The following is a 19,518-nucleotide window of genomic DNA, read 5'->3' as shown; positions in this document are numbered from 1 at the left end:
ATCCTCCAGCAGGGGCTGGGGCAGGAATCCCACAGGGAACCAAAGCACTCCAGGCTGGAAATCACTGCTCACAGCAGCTCTTATTTGGAGCACAGGTTGCTTTAAGCCCTTATTTTCCAGCAGGCTCAGCGCTGTCGGTGGCTGCGGGTGCCTTCCCAAAGGGATTCTCCTGTTTTGGCTGCCAGCTCAGCCAGGCTCAGTTATTTGGGGAGGAACATTTGCTCAGTTATTTGGGGAGGAACATTTCCAGCAACACAGCGGGAGCCAGAGTTATCAGCCAATAATTTATGGCCAATTCCATTTTCCTAGCAAGATGCTTGGAAAGCAAGCCCCAGTTCCAGCAGAGCAATGGGTTAAACGGTGCTTGCTCTCCTACAAACACCTCCATGCTCCCCATCACAGCCTGAACAACTCCTGTAAAAACTTCTCTTAAGGTTCTGCTGGAAAACAATCCATCAGCAGTCTCAGGGTTTAGCTGGTCACAGTGACCCCAAGGTGTGTCAGAAAGTCTCTTTTCCCAACCCGGTGGTCAAAGGAGTCAGAGCTCTTCAGTTCTTGTTCTCAAGGTTGTTTATTGTTTCTTATCTATAAAATTCTCATCTATAAAAATTCTTTCTTTGGCCTGCTGAGGTCTGCTCAGCAGGACAGACAGAGGCACTCTGACCACCCTCAGGGCAGTGTTATCTTTTTATACTAAAAACTACATGTACAATATTTACCGTAACTTCCCAATACCTATCATCTGTGTTAGATAGTGAGCTTCTACTCGAAACCAATCTAAAAGTGTCAGCATCACAGCAGAAGATGGAGGCCAAGAAGAAGAAGGAGAAAGGCTGGACATGCCCAGTTTCTTCCATCCTGCCCTCTGAACCCCCATTCTGAAAACCCCAAAAATCTATTTTTCACCCTGTGACAAACTAATATTCTACTTAGACTTTCGTGGCTTGCAGATCCTCATGTAAGGTTGGTAACTTGCTCCCTGGGTCATAATCAAAGTCACAGGTGCCTTGGGCTCTGTGCCAGGGTCTCTGAGCCCCCTGGCAGGGTCCTGGCAATCTGGGGCAGGCAGAGGGATGTCCTGAGTTCCATCAAGCAGTGTGGGTTTGAACACTGCAGCATCATCTCAGCATCCCAGCCTGTCTGCAGTGAAGCACCAGCAGAGCAGGAAGCCAAGGCCAGGTGCTCCCAGCCCAGGAGGAGCAGCTGTGATGGGGCTCCACGTGGACAGGCTGTGCTGTCAGCTGTCACCAGGTGAACATGGGACAGCTCTGCCCCGCCTGACCCTCGCCAGGGGTACCTGACAAGCACATGCAGCACCTCTGCCAGGTGCTGATTTAAACCTGCTCTCCTGCTTTTTCAGCACAGGCTCCTCTCTTTCCCAGCATCACTTAGTTCCCAGCTGGATCCAAACCCAAACTCCTCCCTTCAGGATTCACCTACAAAGCAGAAAGCAAACCAAACCACTGCTGCCCACCCCAAATGCTTGGACAGCATCACCCCCAGCTCCCCCCACCACCTGAGTCCAACAGTGAGACACTCACACAGCTTCCCCAGCCCACACCCTCCTGCTCTCCTGTGCCCAACTCCATCAACAATTCCAGGGCAGATTCCTGCTTCCACAGGAAATGTACAACCAGCATGGTGGGATGGCAAAGGGCAAACCTCCCGTCAGCTTCTGGCTTTGCTTTCAGCCTGTGGGGGGGTGTTTACAACACTCTACACTTTCTGTGAAGTAATGCTTAACATTTCAGAAGCATGCAGGGGCCCATGGGTGGCATGAACTGCTTGAGTCACGCTCCTCCTGTCACAGCATCTGCCACAGAGGAACCAGACACGTGGGTGCTGCCTGTCCTGCTCTCCCAGGGCAGCCATTCCCCCTCCTGCAGCATCCTCAGCTGCTGGCACAGCACCAGGCCCCAGGGACTGACACACCACAAATGCCATGGTGACCCTGTGAGGTGACAAACACCTATTTGCTCCTAGGTTACACCACATTTAGTGTAACTGTGGTCACTCTGTTCACTTTCCTGCCCTCACTGCAGCTGGTGTTAATCTGGGGATGTTTTCTTAGGCTTTTACGTGGTGTTGGTCACTCATCAGCTCCCAGCAGTACTGGAGAGACAGCTGATGGCTCACCAAGCTCATGAGGACTGCAGAGCTGTATTCCAGATGCATGGATATGCCTCAAAAGCTGTGACCAGTCACCAGGGCATAACCAGAGCTCAGCCCCTGTGTGCCCAGCTCCTGGGGAGGCGCTGTGATTTTTAAAAAGAAAAATGATCCTCCAAAACTCTGTGTGGGAGAGCACCAAGCCCTCAGAGCATCTTGTGCACTCTGTGCTGAAAAAGAGGGAAAGGAAGGAGAGGCTGCAATATTTTATCTGAAACCACTGCCAGCTCAGAACAGATTGCTGACCTTCACCAGGGCCTGCAGAGTAGCTGCTGTGGTTCAAGCTAATTGGTACCTGAACCAAAAGGCAGGGCAGAATTGTCACTGTCACATTTTCTGAAAAATCTCTTTGCCCAGGACTTTGCTCCTGGGAAGCTGAGAAGCCTCAGAGAAAAAGGAAAACAATAATTATCTGATTTGCTTCTCCTGTGTTTTGCTGCTTTGGAATGTGGTCTGGACATTGTTTACCAAGAGGTGATTGTTCCATTGGTTTCATGTGAATTGTTTTTACTCATTGGCCAATTACAGCCCAGCTGTGTTGAGGCTCTGGAGAGAGTCACGAGTTTTCATTATTATCTTTCAGCCTTCTGTCTGTATCCTTTCTGTATTCTTTAGTATAGTTTAGTACATTATATTCTTTAATATAACACAGCTGTCTGAGAACATGGAGTCAGATTCATCATTCATCATGTCATTCTGACATGGAGTCAGATTCATCATTCCTCCCAACAACAGGGGACCCCAAAAATCCCACACAGAGCGGGGGTCAGCAGATCCTAACAAGACCCACAGCACAGCAGCCCAGGGGAAAGGTGAGAACCTCGGGGCTACCTCAGGTGCAGCAATCCTGATGGACACTCCAGGACAGGCAGCTCCAGCTCTCCTGACAGCTCCCACGGGGCCACTCCAGCACAGTGGCTTGTGCCATGCAGGTCAGTGCCAGTCACTGTGTGTTGTCTTACATATTACAACAGTTCTATTAAAGTTATGTTGCAACATTGTCTTATATATTACAAGAGTTCTATTATCATTAGGTTGCAAGGATTCTGTAGCACCAGAGTTTCACACCTCCTCAAAGTTTCTCGCAGGCATCTCCTCTAAGCACTGACTGTTCCTGGTCCTTGCAGCAGCCATCTGACTCCAGCTCCCACCAATCCACTCTTTTATGCCTCTTGTTCTTATTTTTATCCTCTTGTTCTTACAGGTGTTGCCTGTTATCATCAGGCCTGCTCCTAATCGTTAGCAATAGGGTCCAGCTGCAACTCGTTGGGGGATAAGATTACATTCTACATTACCCATACTGTGTCCTCCTACAGCTGTGGGCACTTCTGCACACCACACGCACACACTGAGCACTGCCTTTCTCACCCTGAGATAAAACCACTTCTCCAGGGTGAAGCAGGGGCAAGGTGCTGCCAGCTGCAGTCCCTGCTCAAGGGGCCCTTGGCTGCACAGAGGCACAGGGCACTCAGTGTGCGGTGACAAAGGGCTGACCCCAGGAAATGTCACCCCCAAGGGACTCCTGTCAGGGTCAGGGCACAGCAGGGTAATAGATCCTGGTATTCAGCACTGAGCCAGCCCTGAGAAGCCACAGCAGGCCATGAGCTGGAGCTGCACTTGAATCTGAGGGCTCTTGCCACGCTCAAGAATATTTGCCCACTCTTCTCTGCTGAGTATCCCAGGAGAAGGAAAGATCTTTTGAGGGCAGCGTTTTAAGCCTAAATGTGATGCAGTATGAAAATTTCCTCGTATAAAAGCTAAAGGAGGATATAAAATACTCAAAGAGACTGGTGCTGGCACTCTTGTTAGTTCTGGGATATACTGCTTCACTCCCATTCATTAATAATTTTCTGTGAAATCTGTCTGAATGAGCCCTCTCAGACATTAAATGTCAGCAGTCCTGGAGCCAACACCTGCCCAAAGTTGTACCAGCCTGAAACAGGTGCCCTGCACCTACAGAGATGCTTTGGAAAGCAGAGTGGTGTGCGCTGGCTTTTCAAAGCCATGGAGATTCTTCCAGGAGCAGCAGCCTGGGGCCACCTGCGCCAGACACGGACCTTGCCAGCCCCACAGGGAGCTCCTGCTCCAGGACTGTGTCACTCCCAGTGCCAGCAGGAACCCTGGCTGTGACTGACAGCCTTGCACAGCACACACAAACACCCTGCTCCCACGGGCTGCTTCCCCAGACAAACCAAACCCCACTGCTCACAGCAATTCACAAATGAAACGCAGACGGGTTTCTTGAAATATTATTTATTTGTCAGAGTGTACAACTAGAACATAAAAATATTCCTTGGTGAAAGCAAAGCAGAAAAGGGTAGGAAATTAAGGCCAAAGGAAAAGCATTTCACTGTTCCAAGGGAAGAAGCCTTCAGAGACAGAACCTGGAGACTCCTCAAGTGTGGAAGTTAGGGTTGTATTTCTGTACCACAGAAACTTCCTATAGCAGGCCCAGAAGTTATCCATCTCACTGTGACTCAGGAGCTGATGGAATGGTTTCTAGTTTGTTCTCTTTGAGAACCCAATTACTTCAAGTGCATCACACCAGTAAATGAAATCAGCTCAGTGCTTTATTTGTTATTAGGCATTTGTTTTTCTTTATTGTGACTACATTACAGCTGCCACAAATACTCCGAGCAGCTGAATTAAAACAACACACTCTTGAATATTTCCAATCTCTCTAAGCCTTGGTATTTTTCATGTTCTCCAATACTTGGATTTTTCTGACTAATGAACTCTTCCAGTTGCTGGGAAATATTGAATGCAATTAGTACTTCAATGCACAGCCTCAGTGTACACCGTGCCTCGCAGCTGAGCACTGTAAAGAGCCCAGGGCTTGGCAGAAGAACCAGAAATCCAGAAGATAAAAGGGAGATCTATGCACGCTCCCACCAAGGCCTAATGCAGGATTTAATTGTCAGGGTTAGCAATAAAGGGGCTGCAGAGAGAGCACTGGGGTTGTGGCCCCAGCGCAAGTCACAAAGCAGTAACAAGTTATGATTCCCAGGCTGCAGAATTAAAAATTCCATTTGGTTCCTCAGCTCACACACCCCCGTGCCAGGCTGCACAGTGTGACCAAGCCACTCTATTCCTCTGCCTCTCCCAGCCCAGGTTTCTCTTTTCAGGGGGAGATACAAATCACTCCCTCCAAGCCCTCTGCAATGCCATCCAGCCTGGTCCTGCACTGCTGCTGCAGCTGCTGCAGCTCTCTCTGCAGGCTGGCCTCCCTCAGCTGCAGCTCTCTGATCACCTCTGCAGCCCTGAGAGCTGCAGCAGCCTCCTTGGACACACACTGACCAGAGGCCACTTTGCTGGCAGGCTGTTTGTTCCTCAGCACCAGCCTGCACAAACCATGCATTCTGGTTTTCTGTGGAGCACAGAGCGATGTGAGACCCCTCAGTTTCAGCTCAGTGCTTTCCTGTGCTTTTCTAGCAGTGGCAGAGAACCTCTCCTTCTGCAGCTCTTCTCTTGCTGCCACCTGTAGAGGGAAGAAAAAGAACAGGAAGGGAAGAGTAGGGTACATTTGTGTGAAAGAAATCCTCCCCCAGCAAACAACACCAAACATCACGTTTGGACTGGGATGTACCAAAAAGAGGAGCCAGCTGTGAGCGTGGCAGAGCAAAGCGGATGAAGCTGAGCTGTGCTTTCAGCCAGGCAGCAGCCCCAGGACCCAGAGCTGCCTGCAGTCACTTCTTGCACATTCCCAGCCCAGCAGCCCCTCCAGTGATGAATTACACGCAAGGTGTGTGCATGCTTCCCTCTCTCTGTGGCTGGGGTGGCTCCAGAGCAAAAAGGGAGAGCCAGCAGAGCCACCTGCATCCCTGCTGTGCTCTGAGCCACCAGGTTCTCATGACAGATCAACTGCCTCGTGAACAGCAGCATTATTTTGGCTTGCAAATGTCTCCTTGCACTTGGCAATGCTGAAAAGTAGGGGTGACAACTGTAAGCAAGCAATTCCTTAATTCTCAGTTCTCATTATGGGATAACAATTAGGAAAAGGAAAATAATGGAGCAGAGTCAAGCAGAGGCCAAGACCAAAATGAGTACCAGGCAGCACACTTTCACTGAAGACAAGTCCCAATAAAACAAAAGCTTCTCTTGTGACAGCATCACAGTCTGGATTATAAAAGCAATTGTATATACTGGGATTTTTCCAAAGCATTTGATTTAATGTTCTCCAACAATTTGATTTGAAGAACTTGCAAGATGGTAATTGCCTTGCCAATTTTACTCGTGGATTAAATATGAATTCAGTGACTCATCTCAAAATGCACTTGTCAGTGGAGAAACATCTGTAAAAGAGGCACCCTGCTAAGGCCTTCAGGGAAATGGCTCTTGGCCCAATGGGATTTTCTGTTTCTGCTATGGCACAAAGCTGCCAAATCAACTCAGTCAAAAAGCAGCAAAGTTTCCCCAAAGCAATGCTGCCTCTGCAACCTGCACAAATCCCAGAGCTCTCCTGAGACTTGTGCACAGTTCTGGAGTTTGCGCCTCAAAAACCACAGGGAAACAGAGAGCAGGAGTCACAGGCAGGGCATCCAGTGACCCACAGCCCAGAAAACAAACCTCAGAATATGAAACTTAGAGAGGTCAAAATATTCCATTCATGGAGACAGACACACAGTTTGTTTTACTTCCTAAAAAGAAGTGGGGGGGAAAAAGTGATAAAGATCAGACTTTGCTGACAAAGCCATAAGAAGATCAAAATTGGAGTTAAGATATTCAGCTTCAGAGTAAGACACTGTTTCCTACTGTGAGGATAATGAACCATGAAATGCTTCAGTGCAGCTCCAGGGACAGAGCCTTTGGCCAAAGCTCAGCTCAGGTCAAGCTCAGTGCTAATGATACCCCTTCCAGCCCTGAAACTGCTCTGCAACCCCTCCCCTTCCAGCCTGTGGGTGAAGCTGAACAACTCCTTGGGGTTTGAAATCTGCAGATCTGCATTAAGATATCTGTGCCACGGACAGCACGGCTCTGACAAGTTGCCTGTAAAGCCAGGGATGTTTTGGCAGCTCTCTGAAGCACCAGAGATCAGGCAGAGCTCAAAGCAGCCCCAGCTGCAAGGACAAGGGTCCTGAGGTAGTGAAGCACCTGCAGCATTTCCCCTGTGGAGCTGCAGCTGCTCAGGGTCAGAGAAGAAAAGGAATTTTATCCCCCAGATCAGGGGGAAGGTTTTATTACTGAAACAAGCTGAGAAGGGGATGGCGTGCAGGGGATCAGTGCGCACTGTCTGACAGTGAAACCCTGCAGGTGTGACAGCTGCTGTCACAGCTAAATTCCTCCAGACACCAACTTCATCCCACATCTTCCTGCAGAATATCTTCAGGAGTTTTGCAGCCAAGTAATTAATCCTCTCCATAGTCTTCTGATGAGTTATTCTCACCCCTCAGCCCCAGCTTAAAGAAGATTAAGAAAATCAATCAAATCAGAAAAGGAGTAAATTTCTCTGAATTTTTACTAAGACATTAAAGGCTTTATCGATGCAGAACCATCTGTTAAAGGAGACCTCTGTTGATTAAGGCATTTGAACAGAGAATTGAAGCTGAGAGAAGTCTATCTTTGTCCTTGTCCAAGAACCAGGGGTCCCTCTTTATCATAATCCCCAAGGAATCCCAGGGACATCTCTCGCTGTTGCCTGTAAGAATAACTGAGGTGCAATCCTCTAACATCACTTCAGAAGGAACGACACTGAAAAAATAAATTCAGTGTTATTTGGACTCCCCACAGCCAATGAATAAATGGAAAATGATGTTTGCACAAAGTGGATTTAACACTGGAATCCAGGATGGGGAAAATTTCCCATCAGTTACAAACAACAACATCACTCAGCAAACAGAGCCCACAAGATGTTATTTATTTTTCACATTAAACTCCAGCAGAAGCACAGTAAGGCTGTATAAAAGCATTCTTAATGAAACATAGGTTTTCATACTCTCCACCAGTCAAAACTGGAGAATTTTATTATCCATTAAGCAAGGCACATGATGGAGGAGCAGCATGCTCCTCTGAGCACTGAGTGCATCCAGCTCTGACCCACAGCAGCAGCAGGGATGGGAATTACTCAGGCAAGCAGGAGCAGTTCTAAGGACAAGGACAGCAGCCCTAGAGCCAGGGAACAGAAGTGTAACAGCACCTGCACCCAAGCATCAGAAGGATGTTGCACATGCTAGCTTCTACAAAGAGGACCAGTGTTTCCTGAGATAAATTATGTAAATTTAAGAGGGGAAATCTTTAAAATTATCAATATTAAATAACATAAGTTCAGCAAAGCACTATTTATTTCCTATCAGCACAATCTGGAACTGCAAAGCCAACTCCAGTTCTGTTCTTGGAAGGCTCTGCAAACATATGCATGGCCACAGATACTCTTGTTGCAGTTTATAGATTTCAACTGCTAAAAATCTCTGAGGGTTACCTTCAAGCAATATCCTTTACTCTTCACACCCTGAATGCTTGTGAAAATACTCAATAATCTCCTCCTGTATGGTTAATTGATGCTCTTTAACAGCTTGCTGTCTCCCATTAGTCAGCACACAATGATTATTCTACTCTGCAAAACAATCTCAATAGACCACTTTGTATTAAACAAACATACTGTAAAAGATTAGGAGCCTCAGCATTTTGTGCCTGCCCGTTTCCATCCCACAGCTCTGCCTTTCAGCCTCAATCTACCAGCTGGAATTTGAATTCCCAATTAGGTGCGTGGAGCTGTCTGAAAACCGCTGCACATCCTCTCCAAATAAATACAACAACATGATAATCATCTTTTCACTTGCACAGAGCCATCCTCATCCCAAAGGGACCCGGTGCACTTGGAGAAATTCCACTGCAAACACGGAGGGAATCAGCTGATGGAGAATCAGCATCTCCACCCTGACACACATCCTGCTCTGCAGTGCCTTGGCCTCTCCCTCCCCAGCTCTTCATTTCATGGCTGCTCTTTGGCACAGGACAATGGCCAAACTGCCCTCAGTGTCCCAGATGCTCTCCTTTAGATAACTTCAGTCTTCAAAAGGTATTAGGAACTAAAAACTAACAGGAAAACTGTAATAATTTAGATGTTCTAAGAAGAAGCCAACAAACCAGTGGAGTTGCAGGGAGCAGTGCTGCATCTGGGAGCAGACTGAGCAGGGACCACAGTGACAGCCAGCCTGGGCTGTGCTCCCCAGAGCTGCCAGGGTGCTAAGGGCTGCAGTGTGCACGGGCACAGCTCCTGCTGGCATGCCCACAAGCAGGAATGTGCACAGGAATCAGCACTGTAATCAAACAGACCTCTGCAACACGGGCTGAGGGTGGGCACACAGCTGGTGGCACGGTGGCACCAAGGGCAGGACATCCAGCAGCTGTGGGAAGGACTGACCACCTCCCCGGGACACCACTGGGATGCTGCCTTCACAAAGCACCCAGGCTGATCTGACTGAGGAAAATGGCCAAAGCAGAAAAGGATGGGCCAGAACAGAGCTGGAAAGGGGAACAGCCAAAGGGGAGGCACATCCAGACACCAGGCTGAGCAGGCAGCTTGGCCAATCCACCGTGCTGGATTAACTCCTGCACCAATGCACAGGAGAGGCTTTGAGCCTGCAAACACCCACACACATGATTAACTCCTCCAGCACCTCCTCAGCACAGCCTGCTCTGAAATGTCTCCTACCCAAAGGCAGCTGGCTGGATGAAGAGAACAGCCAGTACTATCTCACCTGTTTTCAGTCCTGGGCATCCTCCGGCTTTGAATAAATCTTGTAACAGTGACTTCAGTGGGCAAGTCATGGCAAAGGTAACATTGCATATTTTGAGTGAGCTGCCTTCCAGTTTCTTTGCATGTTGCACAGCTTTCAGGCCACAACAGTGTTACCCACATTCACCTCTCCTGACCATGTCACAATGTGCCCTGTGGACAGCCCCAGCTCTCCTGCTAGTGAAGCTCTGCTTCCATCTCCTGCTTGGATGCCCCCCACACTCAGCTCACCTGATCCCTCCCAAAAGGAGACCTTCCAGCCCTCAGCTCCCTCACATTTGGCTGCACCTTTCTGGTAAAGAGCTTCCCAGAGCTCTGTGTTTCATTCCACAGGGTCTGGAATGAGGCTGATCTCTCTCCCATTTTTAATAACTCACTAATAAAAAAATGCGGTAAAAATTACACACAAATTATTTGTTTTTCTGCTGAAAAGAAAGCTGAATGTGAATTTATTCGGAGAGAATGTAACCAACACGCAAGACATCCCAAAGAGATGCTGAGAGATCTGGATAACCACATCATGTTCCTTAAATCATTCCCAGTAATGGCCTAGCTGAAGTGACAATCTCCCAAATGCTGGAAGTCAACATTTCAGCTTGTTGAAACCTCACATGGCAACCTGAAAGCCTCACAGTTGCACCCTTGAAGGAAGCCACTAGATAGAGATGCAGGTTTAAAAAGCAGCAGCAAGGAAAGGTCCAAACATCCATTTCCAGGAGCAGGAGGGGGAATTATAGGAGCATTTCCATTTTTTTGATTGTATTGCTGCCAGCTTCAAAGAAGGAATTGCAAACAAGTGGCTGGAATTTCTTTTGAAGGGGATGATAAAGACCAGAATCATGTCATTACTTTTAAATCACAATCCCTTCACATTATTCTAGGAGTTTTGCAGAAACATCTAGAACAGTATTGTTCAGAAAAAACACACTGCACAAGCCTAGGAATGGCACATTTTCTGCCTCCAGTCCTATCTGTCCACTCCTCCTCTCACATTTCCCTTATGAACAGGGAGAAGACCCCACATGCATAGAGGATGAAATACAAATTATCCTTGCCAAGCTGCACAGATACTACAGACTGTGATGACTGCCTTTGCCAGAAAACACAATGAGCCTCCTTTGTGCTCCCAGACACAAGGAACAAACAGAAAAAAATCTCAGATCTTGTCTTTTGGGGTTGAGGAGTGAAAGGAAATTAGGAAATATAAACAGACACAATATCCAAGCCACCAAGTCAGGCTCCTTTGCCATCAGGGCATAATAACCCAACACATTTCATAAGCTCTGAAAACACCAAACAGCATCTGACTTGCAGAATTTTGTATTCCTGAAGGCTGCTCATTTCCAAGTTTTATTTTAAAACCATCATGCCTAAGAAGGTCCCTGTGCCTGGGCAGCTGAAAAGGATGGAGTGAAATATTCCATGCTGGGCAATACAAGATCAATGAAGGGTCAGACACTCCCCAGCACATCACAACATCTCCAGCAATGGCTTCACCAGCCTGGAGAGCTGCCCAGGGCTCTCAGCCTCCCTGCAAACTGAGCAGACTCTCATTCAACAGACAAGAATCAATTTTAGATAAAGATCTGCAAGTGAGGAATGAAAGCAGGATAAGCATGGAGATATCACTGGGATGGAGCAGAAATCCTGACAGCTGGGCACTGGAAACCAGGAATGGCAAATTAACACTGCTTCAGGAGCTCTCCCTTTCCAGAGTGGAACACAAATCAGCCCAGGGGCTGAGCCTTACAGGCACTTGTCTTTAATCAGTACAAACACCTCATAAAGGATTACTATTTATACCTTGTGCTGCCCTACAGTTTAGTGGTTTTTCCCTACCACCCCCCCAAGAAATGCCTTGCAGAGCTGCAATCCCAGCTGACAGTCTATCTGGGATACAGAAAACAGGATACAGGAAAAGGGATAAACAAGGATTTGCAGACTACTTTTAAGAAAGCCTTCCTTGTAAGCACTTACAAGCCAGCACCAAGTACAAAAGAAATGAGCAAAAGGAAAGAATAAGCTGAAGTATCAATAACACAGTAGGGGGAAGAGCAGAGTCCCCTCTAAGTCCAGGAGAAATACCAGTAGATATGAACAGAAAGCAGAATGTAACCAAAAGAGCCAGAGGGATGCCACAACTCCCACCCACCACCAGCCCGTTGTGCTCCTGTCCAAGGATTTCCTCACTGTCCAACATGCATTCTGTACCTTGCTGCACACAGAGTGGCCACGAAGGCAGAACCCAAAGGGGATGCTCAAGCACAGTTTGTCTCAAATGTCATCAGAGATGGCAGGAACTGAACATGCCAGCACTGCTTCTCTATGTACAGAACAAAAATCAATAACCCAGGAGGGCCTGTGTGACCCCGAAGCCATAAAAACAAAGCTTTTTTCACACATAAATAGGGTGAGGGCTTTAGCCTCCTTTATCAATAAAAAATAATTTGGTGGGGGCACCAGTTTCTTTTAACAAAAATGTTTGGTTTGTTTTTTTTTTTTTTTTTAACAATGATGGTTGAGAGTATGACAAATGCTTTCCTTCCTTAGCTGCACACAGTGACCCATTCAGGCTCAGAGGAGCAGAGAAAGGCACCATTTCAAGGGATGCTGTGAATGCATAATTGATGGAAAATCACATCCTGCAGCTCCTACTGCTGGGAAAAGTAATAGAGCAAGAGGGACAGGACCCTGCAGAGCCCATGAAGTTCAGACTTTTGCTGAGAAGGAAAATCAGACCCCCAACTTTCAGAAAATAATCTAAAGGCATTTGCTGCTTGTATACAAAAGCCCACAAGTTTAAAGCAAAAGCAATATCTGAAATCAGCTGTTCTGGAAACACCACAACACTGAGTAAGCAGGTGTTCTACTATAAAAAACACCTCACCCTAATTTCAAATTCATGTCTTATAGGAACTTGCCCAAATGTAATTCCAAGCCTGTAAGGAAGTTACAGAGTTAGTACTGCAGCTCTATAAACCTTGTCTCATTGAATCAAGCTTCTCTGCTGTCAGCTTTCAAGGGTTTTAATTTTCAGCTGCAATTTCTACACATTCAAGACTAACCAGTTTAAAAAGCTAGAAACCATCGCTTTCTATTTTAATAGCTGAAGACTTCCCACACTGTCCTGCCTAAATGAGGTTTCTTTCTTCTCGTGAGAGCATTGATTGTACACAAAGAGACTTTAAATAGCCCATTTAATGCCAGTTTTCATGCACTGGAGGATTAAAGTCATAATAAAGTGTTTGAATAGTCTAATCTATCACAAAGCACAGGCTCCAGTCTCTCACCTGGTAATTTCTGCAATGTTCTGCTACATTTTGGTAAACTAGAAACGTATAGCTTTGGGTTTCTAAACACAGACTCCAACAGATTAAAATACTGCCCTATCACTGCACCACCCCAGCAGTGAAATGCAGTTATGGTTCAAAACACACCCCTTTCCAGCAAGCTCCACCTCAGCCACTGGCTCTGCTCATACCATGCTCCATCCAAAGCCTAACACCCTCAAAATTCCACTTCTGCCCAGGAATTTGCAGAACACGGTCCAGCTATGAACTTTGCCTTGGTTGAATTACACTTTTCTCACTTCTCAAGAAGCCAGACCAAATTCATTCCTTTACTGCCCTTCCATTAATCCTTTCCAACCTTTCAGCCATTTCCCAGCTGCGATGGTGGTGTAAGTGGTGCCAGCACATTTCATTAAACTCTGAATTGTGATCTCTATCTTATCTGTCCTTCAGTGACCAGTGGCAGATAGCAACACTTAGCTGCCAATAACCTAACAACTTTTCCATGACCCATTACCCTCTATTCCCAAAGGCCATAAAATGGAAAGGTTTGCATGTAACCAAAATCAAATTGACCTGAGGTGCAGGAATTGGTACTTCTTTCTAAACCCGAGCCCAGCAACAGGAAGAAACTGCAATTATGTCTTTTGGCTTAATAATTACAGCAGCTAAAGCAAAACCTCGCCTTAATATAATCACCAATTTTTAACACTGTTTTTAGTTCAGCATGAGGAAAAATCTCAGTCCTTTGGAACTAGTGGTGAATAAATGAAAGGGGTGATCCCAAAGTAACATTAACAGGGGCATTATTTGTCCCATAAACTATGAAGATATTTTAAAAGGGCTGTAAAGCTGAGCTATAGCAACTGACAGAAGATGTAATTATATAAGCAGCTGCATTCCAAATTTTGCTGGGATCTGCAATTTCCTGCAATTAGGGAGGAATCTGGAATGTATGCATCTCCAATCTTATGCATTTTGAAGCAAGACACTCACCATCAGAATGCTGGCTCCTGGTGCACCTATTGTCATTCCAAACATGGGAATACCAGGGAGAAGCTGGTTACCTGTCTTACCTAGGAACAGATCTGATACCTAAAAATACAATTTTAATACCCAGAACACCCTTAGCTGCATCTGAGGAGAAGAGCTGGCACTGCTGCTCTCTGCTTCAATTAAACATCACATACTGCAGAGCACTTCCAAAGCCTTCAGATCCACACTGTTCTCTCCAAAGGAAAGGTGGTGAGGAAGCACAGCAATGGGAAGCCAGATGCTAATTAAACCATTTGACTCAGATAATTTCACAACAGGGAGTGACCTGATCTTGTCAGGATGGGTAACAGATTTTTCTTGGGGTTTGCTTCCCAGTGTTTAACTTTTGAGGAGAGCAACTGAAAACAAAGGAAAAAACCAAACAGGAGTCAAAAATGTAATTATATTACTGCAGCAACTCTGCAGATCCAGACAACGACAGGTCTTAAAATAAAAAATGGTCTTCAAAGAAATTTCTGCACCACCTTGCTCACCTGAAGAGGATGCCAGCACAAAGAGAGCAGACACAAAACTTCAGCAAGAGCATCCAAGCTGAGCAGAATCCCTGTGCTCTGGAGGCAGGAGCTCACCTAAAGCTCCTCAGCTGCTTCCCAAGCTGGGCATGCCTGTCACTGGCACAGCCCCAAGCAGCGTCAGCAAACCTGCACACTCCTCACCAGCCACTGCCAGGAGACACAGTCCAGGCTTGTGAAAGTCCCATGTCCCACACAATTCTGAATGCACACAACAGGAAATAAGAGGAAAAAAACCAAACCAAACCAAACCAAAAACAAAAAAAAACCAAACAAACAAAAAAAACCCCACCAACTATTTTCTTCTTCAAATTAGAAATCTCGAGCATTTTACAGTAATTTAAAAAGTTCCATTCTACCATTCCAGCCTTTCAAAATGCATTTCTTTTTAACTACAGTTTTATCTCTAGACTTTCCCAAACCCTTGAATTCCATTAGAAGATCACAGAAATTAAAGTAGGAATAGGCACATACTTAAAATATATGATATGAAAACCAGAATATGTCAGTGTAAGTAATTTAGACACTTGCAAAAAGGCTGCTGTGCTACTCTGAAAAAGACCCTGACAACTACAAATTACAAAGGAAGGCAACAGACAAGGATTGCTTTGGATAATAAATTGCTCACTTGCTTTTCAATTTGTTCTACCAAACTTTTATCTTGGGCAGCAGAGACAAACACTGATGATAGATCATCTCAGATCCAAGTGGCCTGCAGAGGCTTGGAGGGTCCCACTTTGCTTTTAGAACACTTTTATCACTGCACAGCATGGAAGTAGCCACTTCAGAAAGAGTGCTGCTTGTGCCCTGCACTTGTCTGAATCATCCCGCTTCGAGAGAACAGGATGTGAAACTTGAAATCCAAGCAATGGGGTCCTTGTAAGGACAGCCAACAAAAGAAATGTTCCTACAAAGCACTCCTAAAATACCCAGATGAGAGGAAGGTACTACCACCTAGTCATACAAATTTTCAGAAAAGGGTTCTTCTTACCCAAGAATTACAAACAAAAACAAAGCCCAAAAAAACCACCATGACTTATAGGGAATTTGTTCATCCCCAAACTGGTTTTGTTCCCAGTTAGAAAATACACCCTAGTCCCTTCCAGGGGCGCTGCAGAACCTCCCCCAGCAGCCAGCCCTGCAGCTCCTATCCCAACTTTTGGGATCCAGAGCAGTGAAGGTCATTCCAGCAGCACAGCCTACCCACAGCCATGGCACAAGGAAAAGGAACTTCAACTCCCAGGTGGAGATTTTCTACAGAAAACACTTCCAGAGGTTCGGTGCATATTTTCTAAAGCCACTGCTCTCACAGTGCATCCACAGGGTCTGTTACCTCCCAGTCTGAGGGTGAGCAGCAGCTGCAGGTGGATGTGAGGCTGCCTGGATGGCCCCTGGGACTCCTACAGCAGCCAAAGGCCAGGTCCTACAGCCAGCCTGCAAAGGGAGACAATCAAACAGCTCTCAGGGCTGAGAGAGCCACTAAATTGCAGGGAAATGGTGAGCTTGGAGCTCAGAAGAGTACTAAGGCTTTATTTAGATGCATTTCTGGCTGGAGAGAAGATATGCGACAACACTAAATTACAGATGTACTTTTATGTCAGCTCTTCCCCAAGCACAAGGGACAAAGACACAAACAAGGTGGATGCTTTCTTCTCTTATGATCAAGTACCCTTGATTTCAGGCAGGCAACTGAGAGAACAAGGCCAGGGTTTCAAGAACAAAGGAAACAAGAGTTAAGCTTTGAATGCCTGGATGCAAAGAATCCTTCTAAAAGCACCTCTGTGAACTCACCAAAAACAAAACCCCAAAACTCAGTGACCCCAGGCACTCAGTGACCCCAGCTGCTGCTGGCAGAGGGGAGCCCATCCCCACAGCCTGCCTGGAGCTGCAAAGGCAGCCTGGGGCCTCCTGCAAATTCCTGCCCCCAAACCCACCCTAAAGGGGCAGTGAAACACCCTGACAGAGCTCCAGGTGGAGCTGGCTACAATGAGCCCCTGCCTGGGGTTTAACCCAGCCTCTGCCAGCCAGAATTAGCTGTGACCCCCCAAATGCTGCCCTTGTGTGCTCTTGTGGCTCTTTTGTACAAGACAAAATCCAGTAACTCTCTGGTTTCTGGTGCCTCAAATCCCACCCATCAGCATTGAAGCTTTTCAAAAAATAGCAGTGCTGGGGGCTGTGCTTCCATATCTTGTGCATCTGAGCCCTGCAGACATTCCAAGTCTTCATCCTTGTTTTATTGTGTGCTTTAGCTGTGGGAGCCTAAGTGCTATACTTATTTCTTAAAAATGCACTAAAACATTTACAGTGGCTACAAAACAGTGGCTTCTCTCATTGCAATGGGGTTTTTTACACTGTATCATTAAATAAAGCTCATCTGAAATTTACTGGAGTATAATTCTCCAGCTGCATTTATTACATGTTTCATTGCCTTGGTCAGTAGCCAACATCTTCGTAAATAATGCAAGTGAAATATTAACCCTGGTTATTTATTATACTTTAACTGATCCTGTCACCTGAGCAAACATTCTGCATTTTGGCAAGGAAGGGAAAGCTTTTGGGAAGCAAGAAAAACTTTCACCCACTTTGCTTCCTTCAAACCCCAGAGTTCTGCACACAGACCAGGAGACAGCACTCGAGTTTTTCATGATCCCCTCCTCCCCAAGGAGCTGCAGTCTTTTAGCCTACATAAGCCCCATGAAAAATGTCAGGCTAGGTAATTTATTTCCAGTTACGGTTTTTGTGTGTGTTTGAAATCAGTTTGCTGATTTAGCCACTGGTACACAGAGTGCCTCTGTGGCTCACACTCAGAGCTCGTCACTCTGTCAGCAATCTGCACAAAAAGTTGCATCTGCAAATGAAGAATAAACACTTCTCTTTCCAACCCTTGGTATGCTGCAAGCTCAACGTTGACTATTCAAGCCTGGCAAGCAAGAGTCCTTCAAACAATCTTCCAGCTCTGCTTCTGTACAGTAACTTTTCACATGCACCCCAGCCCTAAACCAGGCCAATTGGGACTTCAGGTCTAAAGCAGATCTTAGATCCTGCTGTCAAAGGAGATCCAGGTGCACAGGTGTGATTCCCTTTCTCCTTCCATCAGGAGAGAGAGCACTCTGCCTTCCACCTGGATCTCTGCAGGCACCTAGCACAGACAAGCAGCCTCAGATCTCCTGCCAGGAATATTGATGAGTGAGGAACAAGCCAATGCAAGGAAATCCAAGAGCAAAGAGCAAATATAAAGATCAGTATTTACTCCCTACTGTTTACAGCAGCTTCATATTTTCTAATGGCCAAATCTGCTAGAGCCACAGCAATTCCACCAGCAGCAGATTTAATCCTACATTTAACTAAGAGCTGCACATAAGAGCCAGCAGACGCGTCCCTCGCTGCCGTCCCCCTGTCTGTGCCCCCAGTGCTGCCTTTGATGGATGTTTGGGTTGATCTCTGTGGGTTCCCCCCTGCCCAGGCATCTGGGCCCAGCCAACCATGGCCTTCCCAAAGCTGCTCTTGTGGTCTTGCTACTTCTTCAATTCCTTCTCGCATGAGCAGCTCCACTGACAGCTGCTCAGGGCTCCAGATGGAGCTTCGCAAATACAGAGTGGAGCACAAAAACGTTCTGGGAGCAGGAAAGGGAATGTGCTGACTGAGGAAATCCACCAGCACTGAGCCATTCCCCAGCACTCCTCCACTTCCTGCACCCCAGACAGCATGGATAATTAACTGCTCACTACACTAACATCTTCATATTAGCAAAAAGCCCAGGGAACCAGAATCAACAGCAGCAACAGCAAAGATGAAATGGGAACAGCCTGCTCACAGAAAAATAACAGAAAAAAACCCCCCACACCAAAAAAAGGTGGTTTTGACAAGCCTCAGAGAGTTCTTCAGTGAGAGCTCAGCTGCAGCTTTGCCACAAATCCCTGGTTTAAGGCAGGGGAAACACAACCCAGCCCTGCAGCAGTGCAGGAAGGAACTCAGCCCAGGGAGCCAGCCCAGGTGCCCCTCACCATTCCCATGCTGCAGGCAGCAACAAGATTTATCTTCTCCTAGCAGTGGCTACTAGGGACCCACAGCTCCTCACCCCCCTCTCCAATCATTATGAGGCATAAAGAAAAACTTTGGAACTGCATTTTTCTGACTTGATAAAATTCAACTAAGTCTTGGTAAGAGAAACAAAAAAAACCCCGACCACAAAGAGAAGTAAGATCAGGTTCCAGCATCAGCTCCTGGAGCTGCTTCCCTACTCTAAATATTGAAGCCTTAAATCAAAATGAATCAAAAACCATTTAGTCTTTTATAAATGTAAGAACCTTAGAAGAAAGGTCTCTCCTTTGCAGACTCTCAAGGTCTCTGTGCTGCAATGAGCTGGCAATGGCAAAACATTTATGTGAACCACAGAACTCCTGGGATGGATTGAAAGTGCCTCTGTGTTTCACCTGACTGGGTGCCCCTGGCCACTCCTGCCACCCCTGCATCCCACCCTGTCCCCAGGAGGAGAAAACAAAACATCCCTGTCCTGTCCAGCCCCTCCCCAGCCCACGGAGAATTCAAAGGGCAGCCCTGCATCCTCCCATCCCTACCCAGGACACAGCTGCTAGGGTTTGGGAAGGCTGGAGATTACTGAATGGAGGGGAGGAGATGGATCAGGAGAAAAATAGAGAGACAAAATATAGGTTCCAGTGGCCTCCCACTGTGACTATGGAGGTCTGGTCCAGGTCAGGGCTGCAGTCTCACCTGGCTGCTCAGACACACCACCAGC

At 46.7% G+C, this 19,518-nt stretch overlaps 1 protein-coding gene across 1 annotated transcript in view; it reads right to left on the bottom strand.

Annotated features, from left to right (window-relative positions):
* Positions 1-4,406: 4,406 nt before the first annotated feature.
* TEDC1 (tubulin epsilon and delta complex 1) overlaps positions 4,407-19,518 on the bottom strand; it is a 72,277-nt gene continuing 57,165 nt past the window's right edge. The window contains exon 8 of the mRNA XM_063165317.1: positions 4,407-5,647. Coding sequence (XP_063021387.1) covers positions 5,291-5,647 — 357 coding nt within the window. The 3' untranslated portion in view covers positions 4,407-5,290. The remainder of the gene's footprint in view (positions 5,648-19,518) is intronic.

Source organism: Melospiza melodia, chromosome 11 (genome assembly GCF_035770615.1).
Source record: "Melospiza melodia melodia isolate bMelMel2 chromosome 11, bMelMel2.pri, whole genome shotgun sequence".
NCBI classification, from domain to species: domain Eukaryota; kingdom Metazoa; phylum Chordata; class Aves; order Passeriformes; family Passerellidae; genus Melospiza; species Melospiza melodia.
This window is presented reverse-complemented; position numbering and strand designations above follow the sequence as displayed.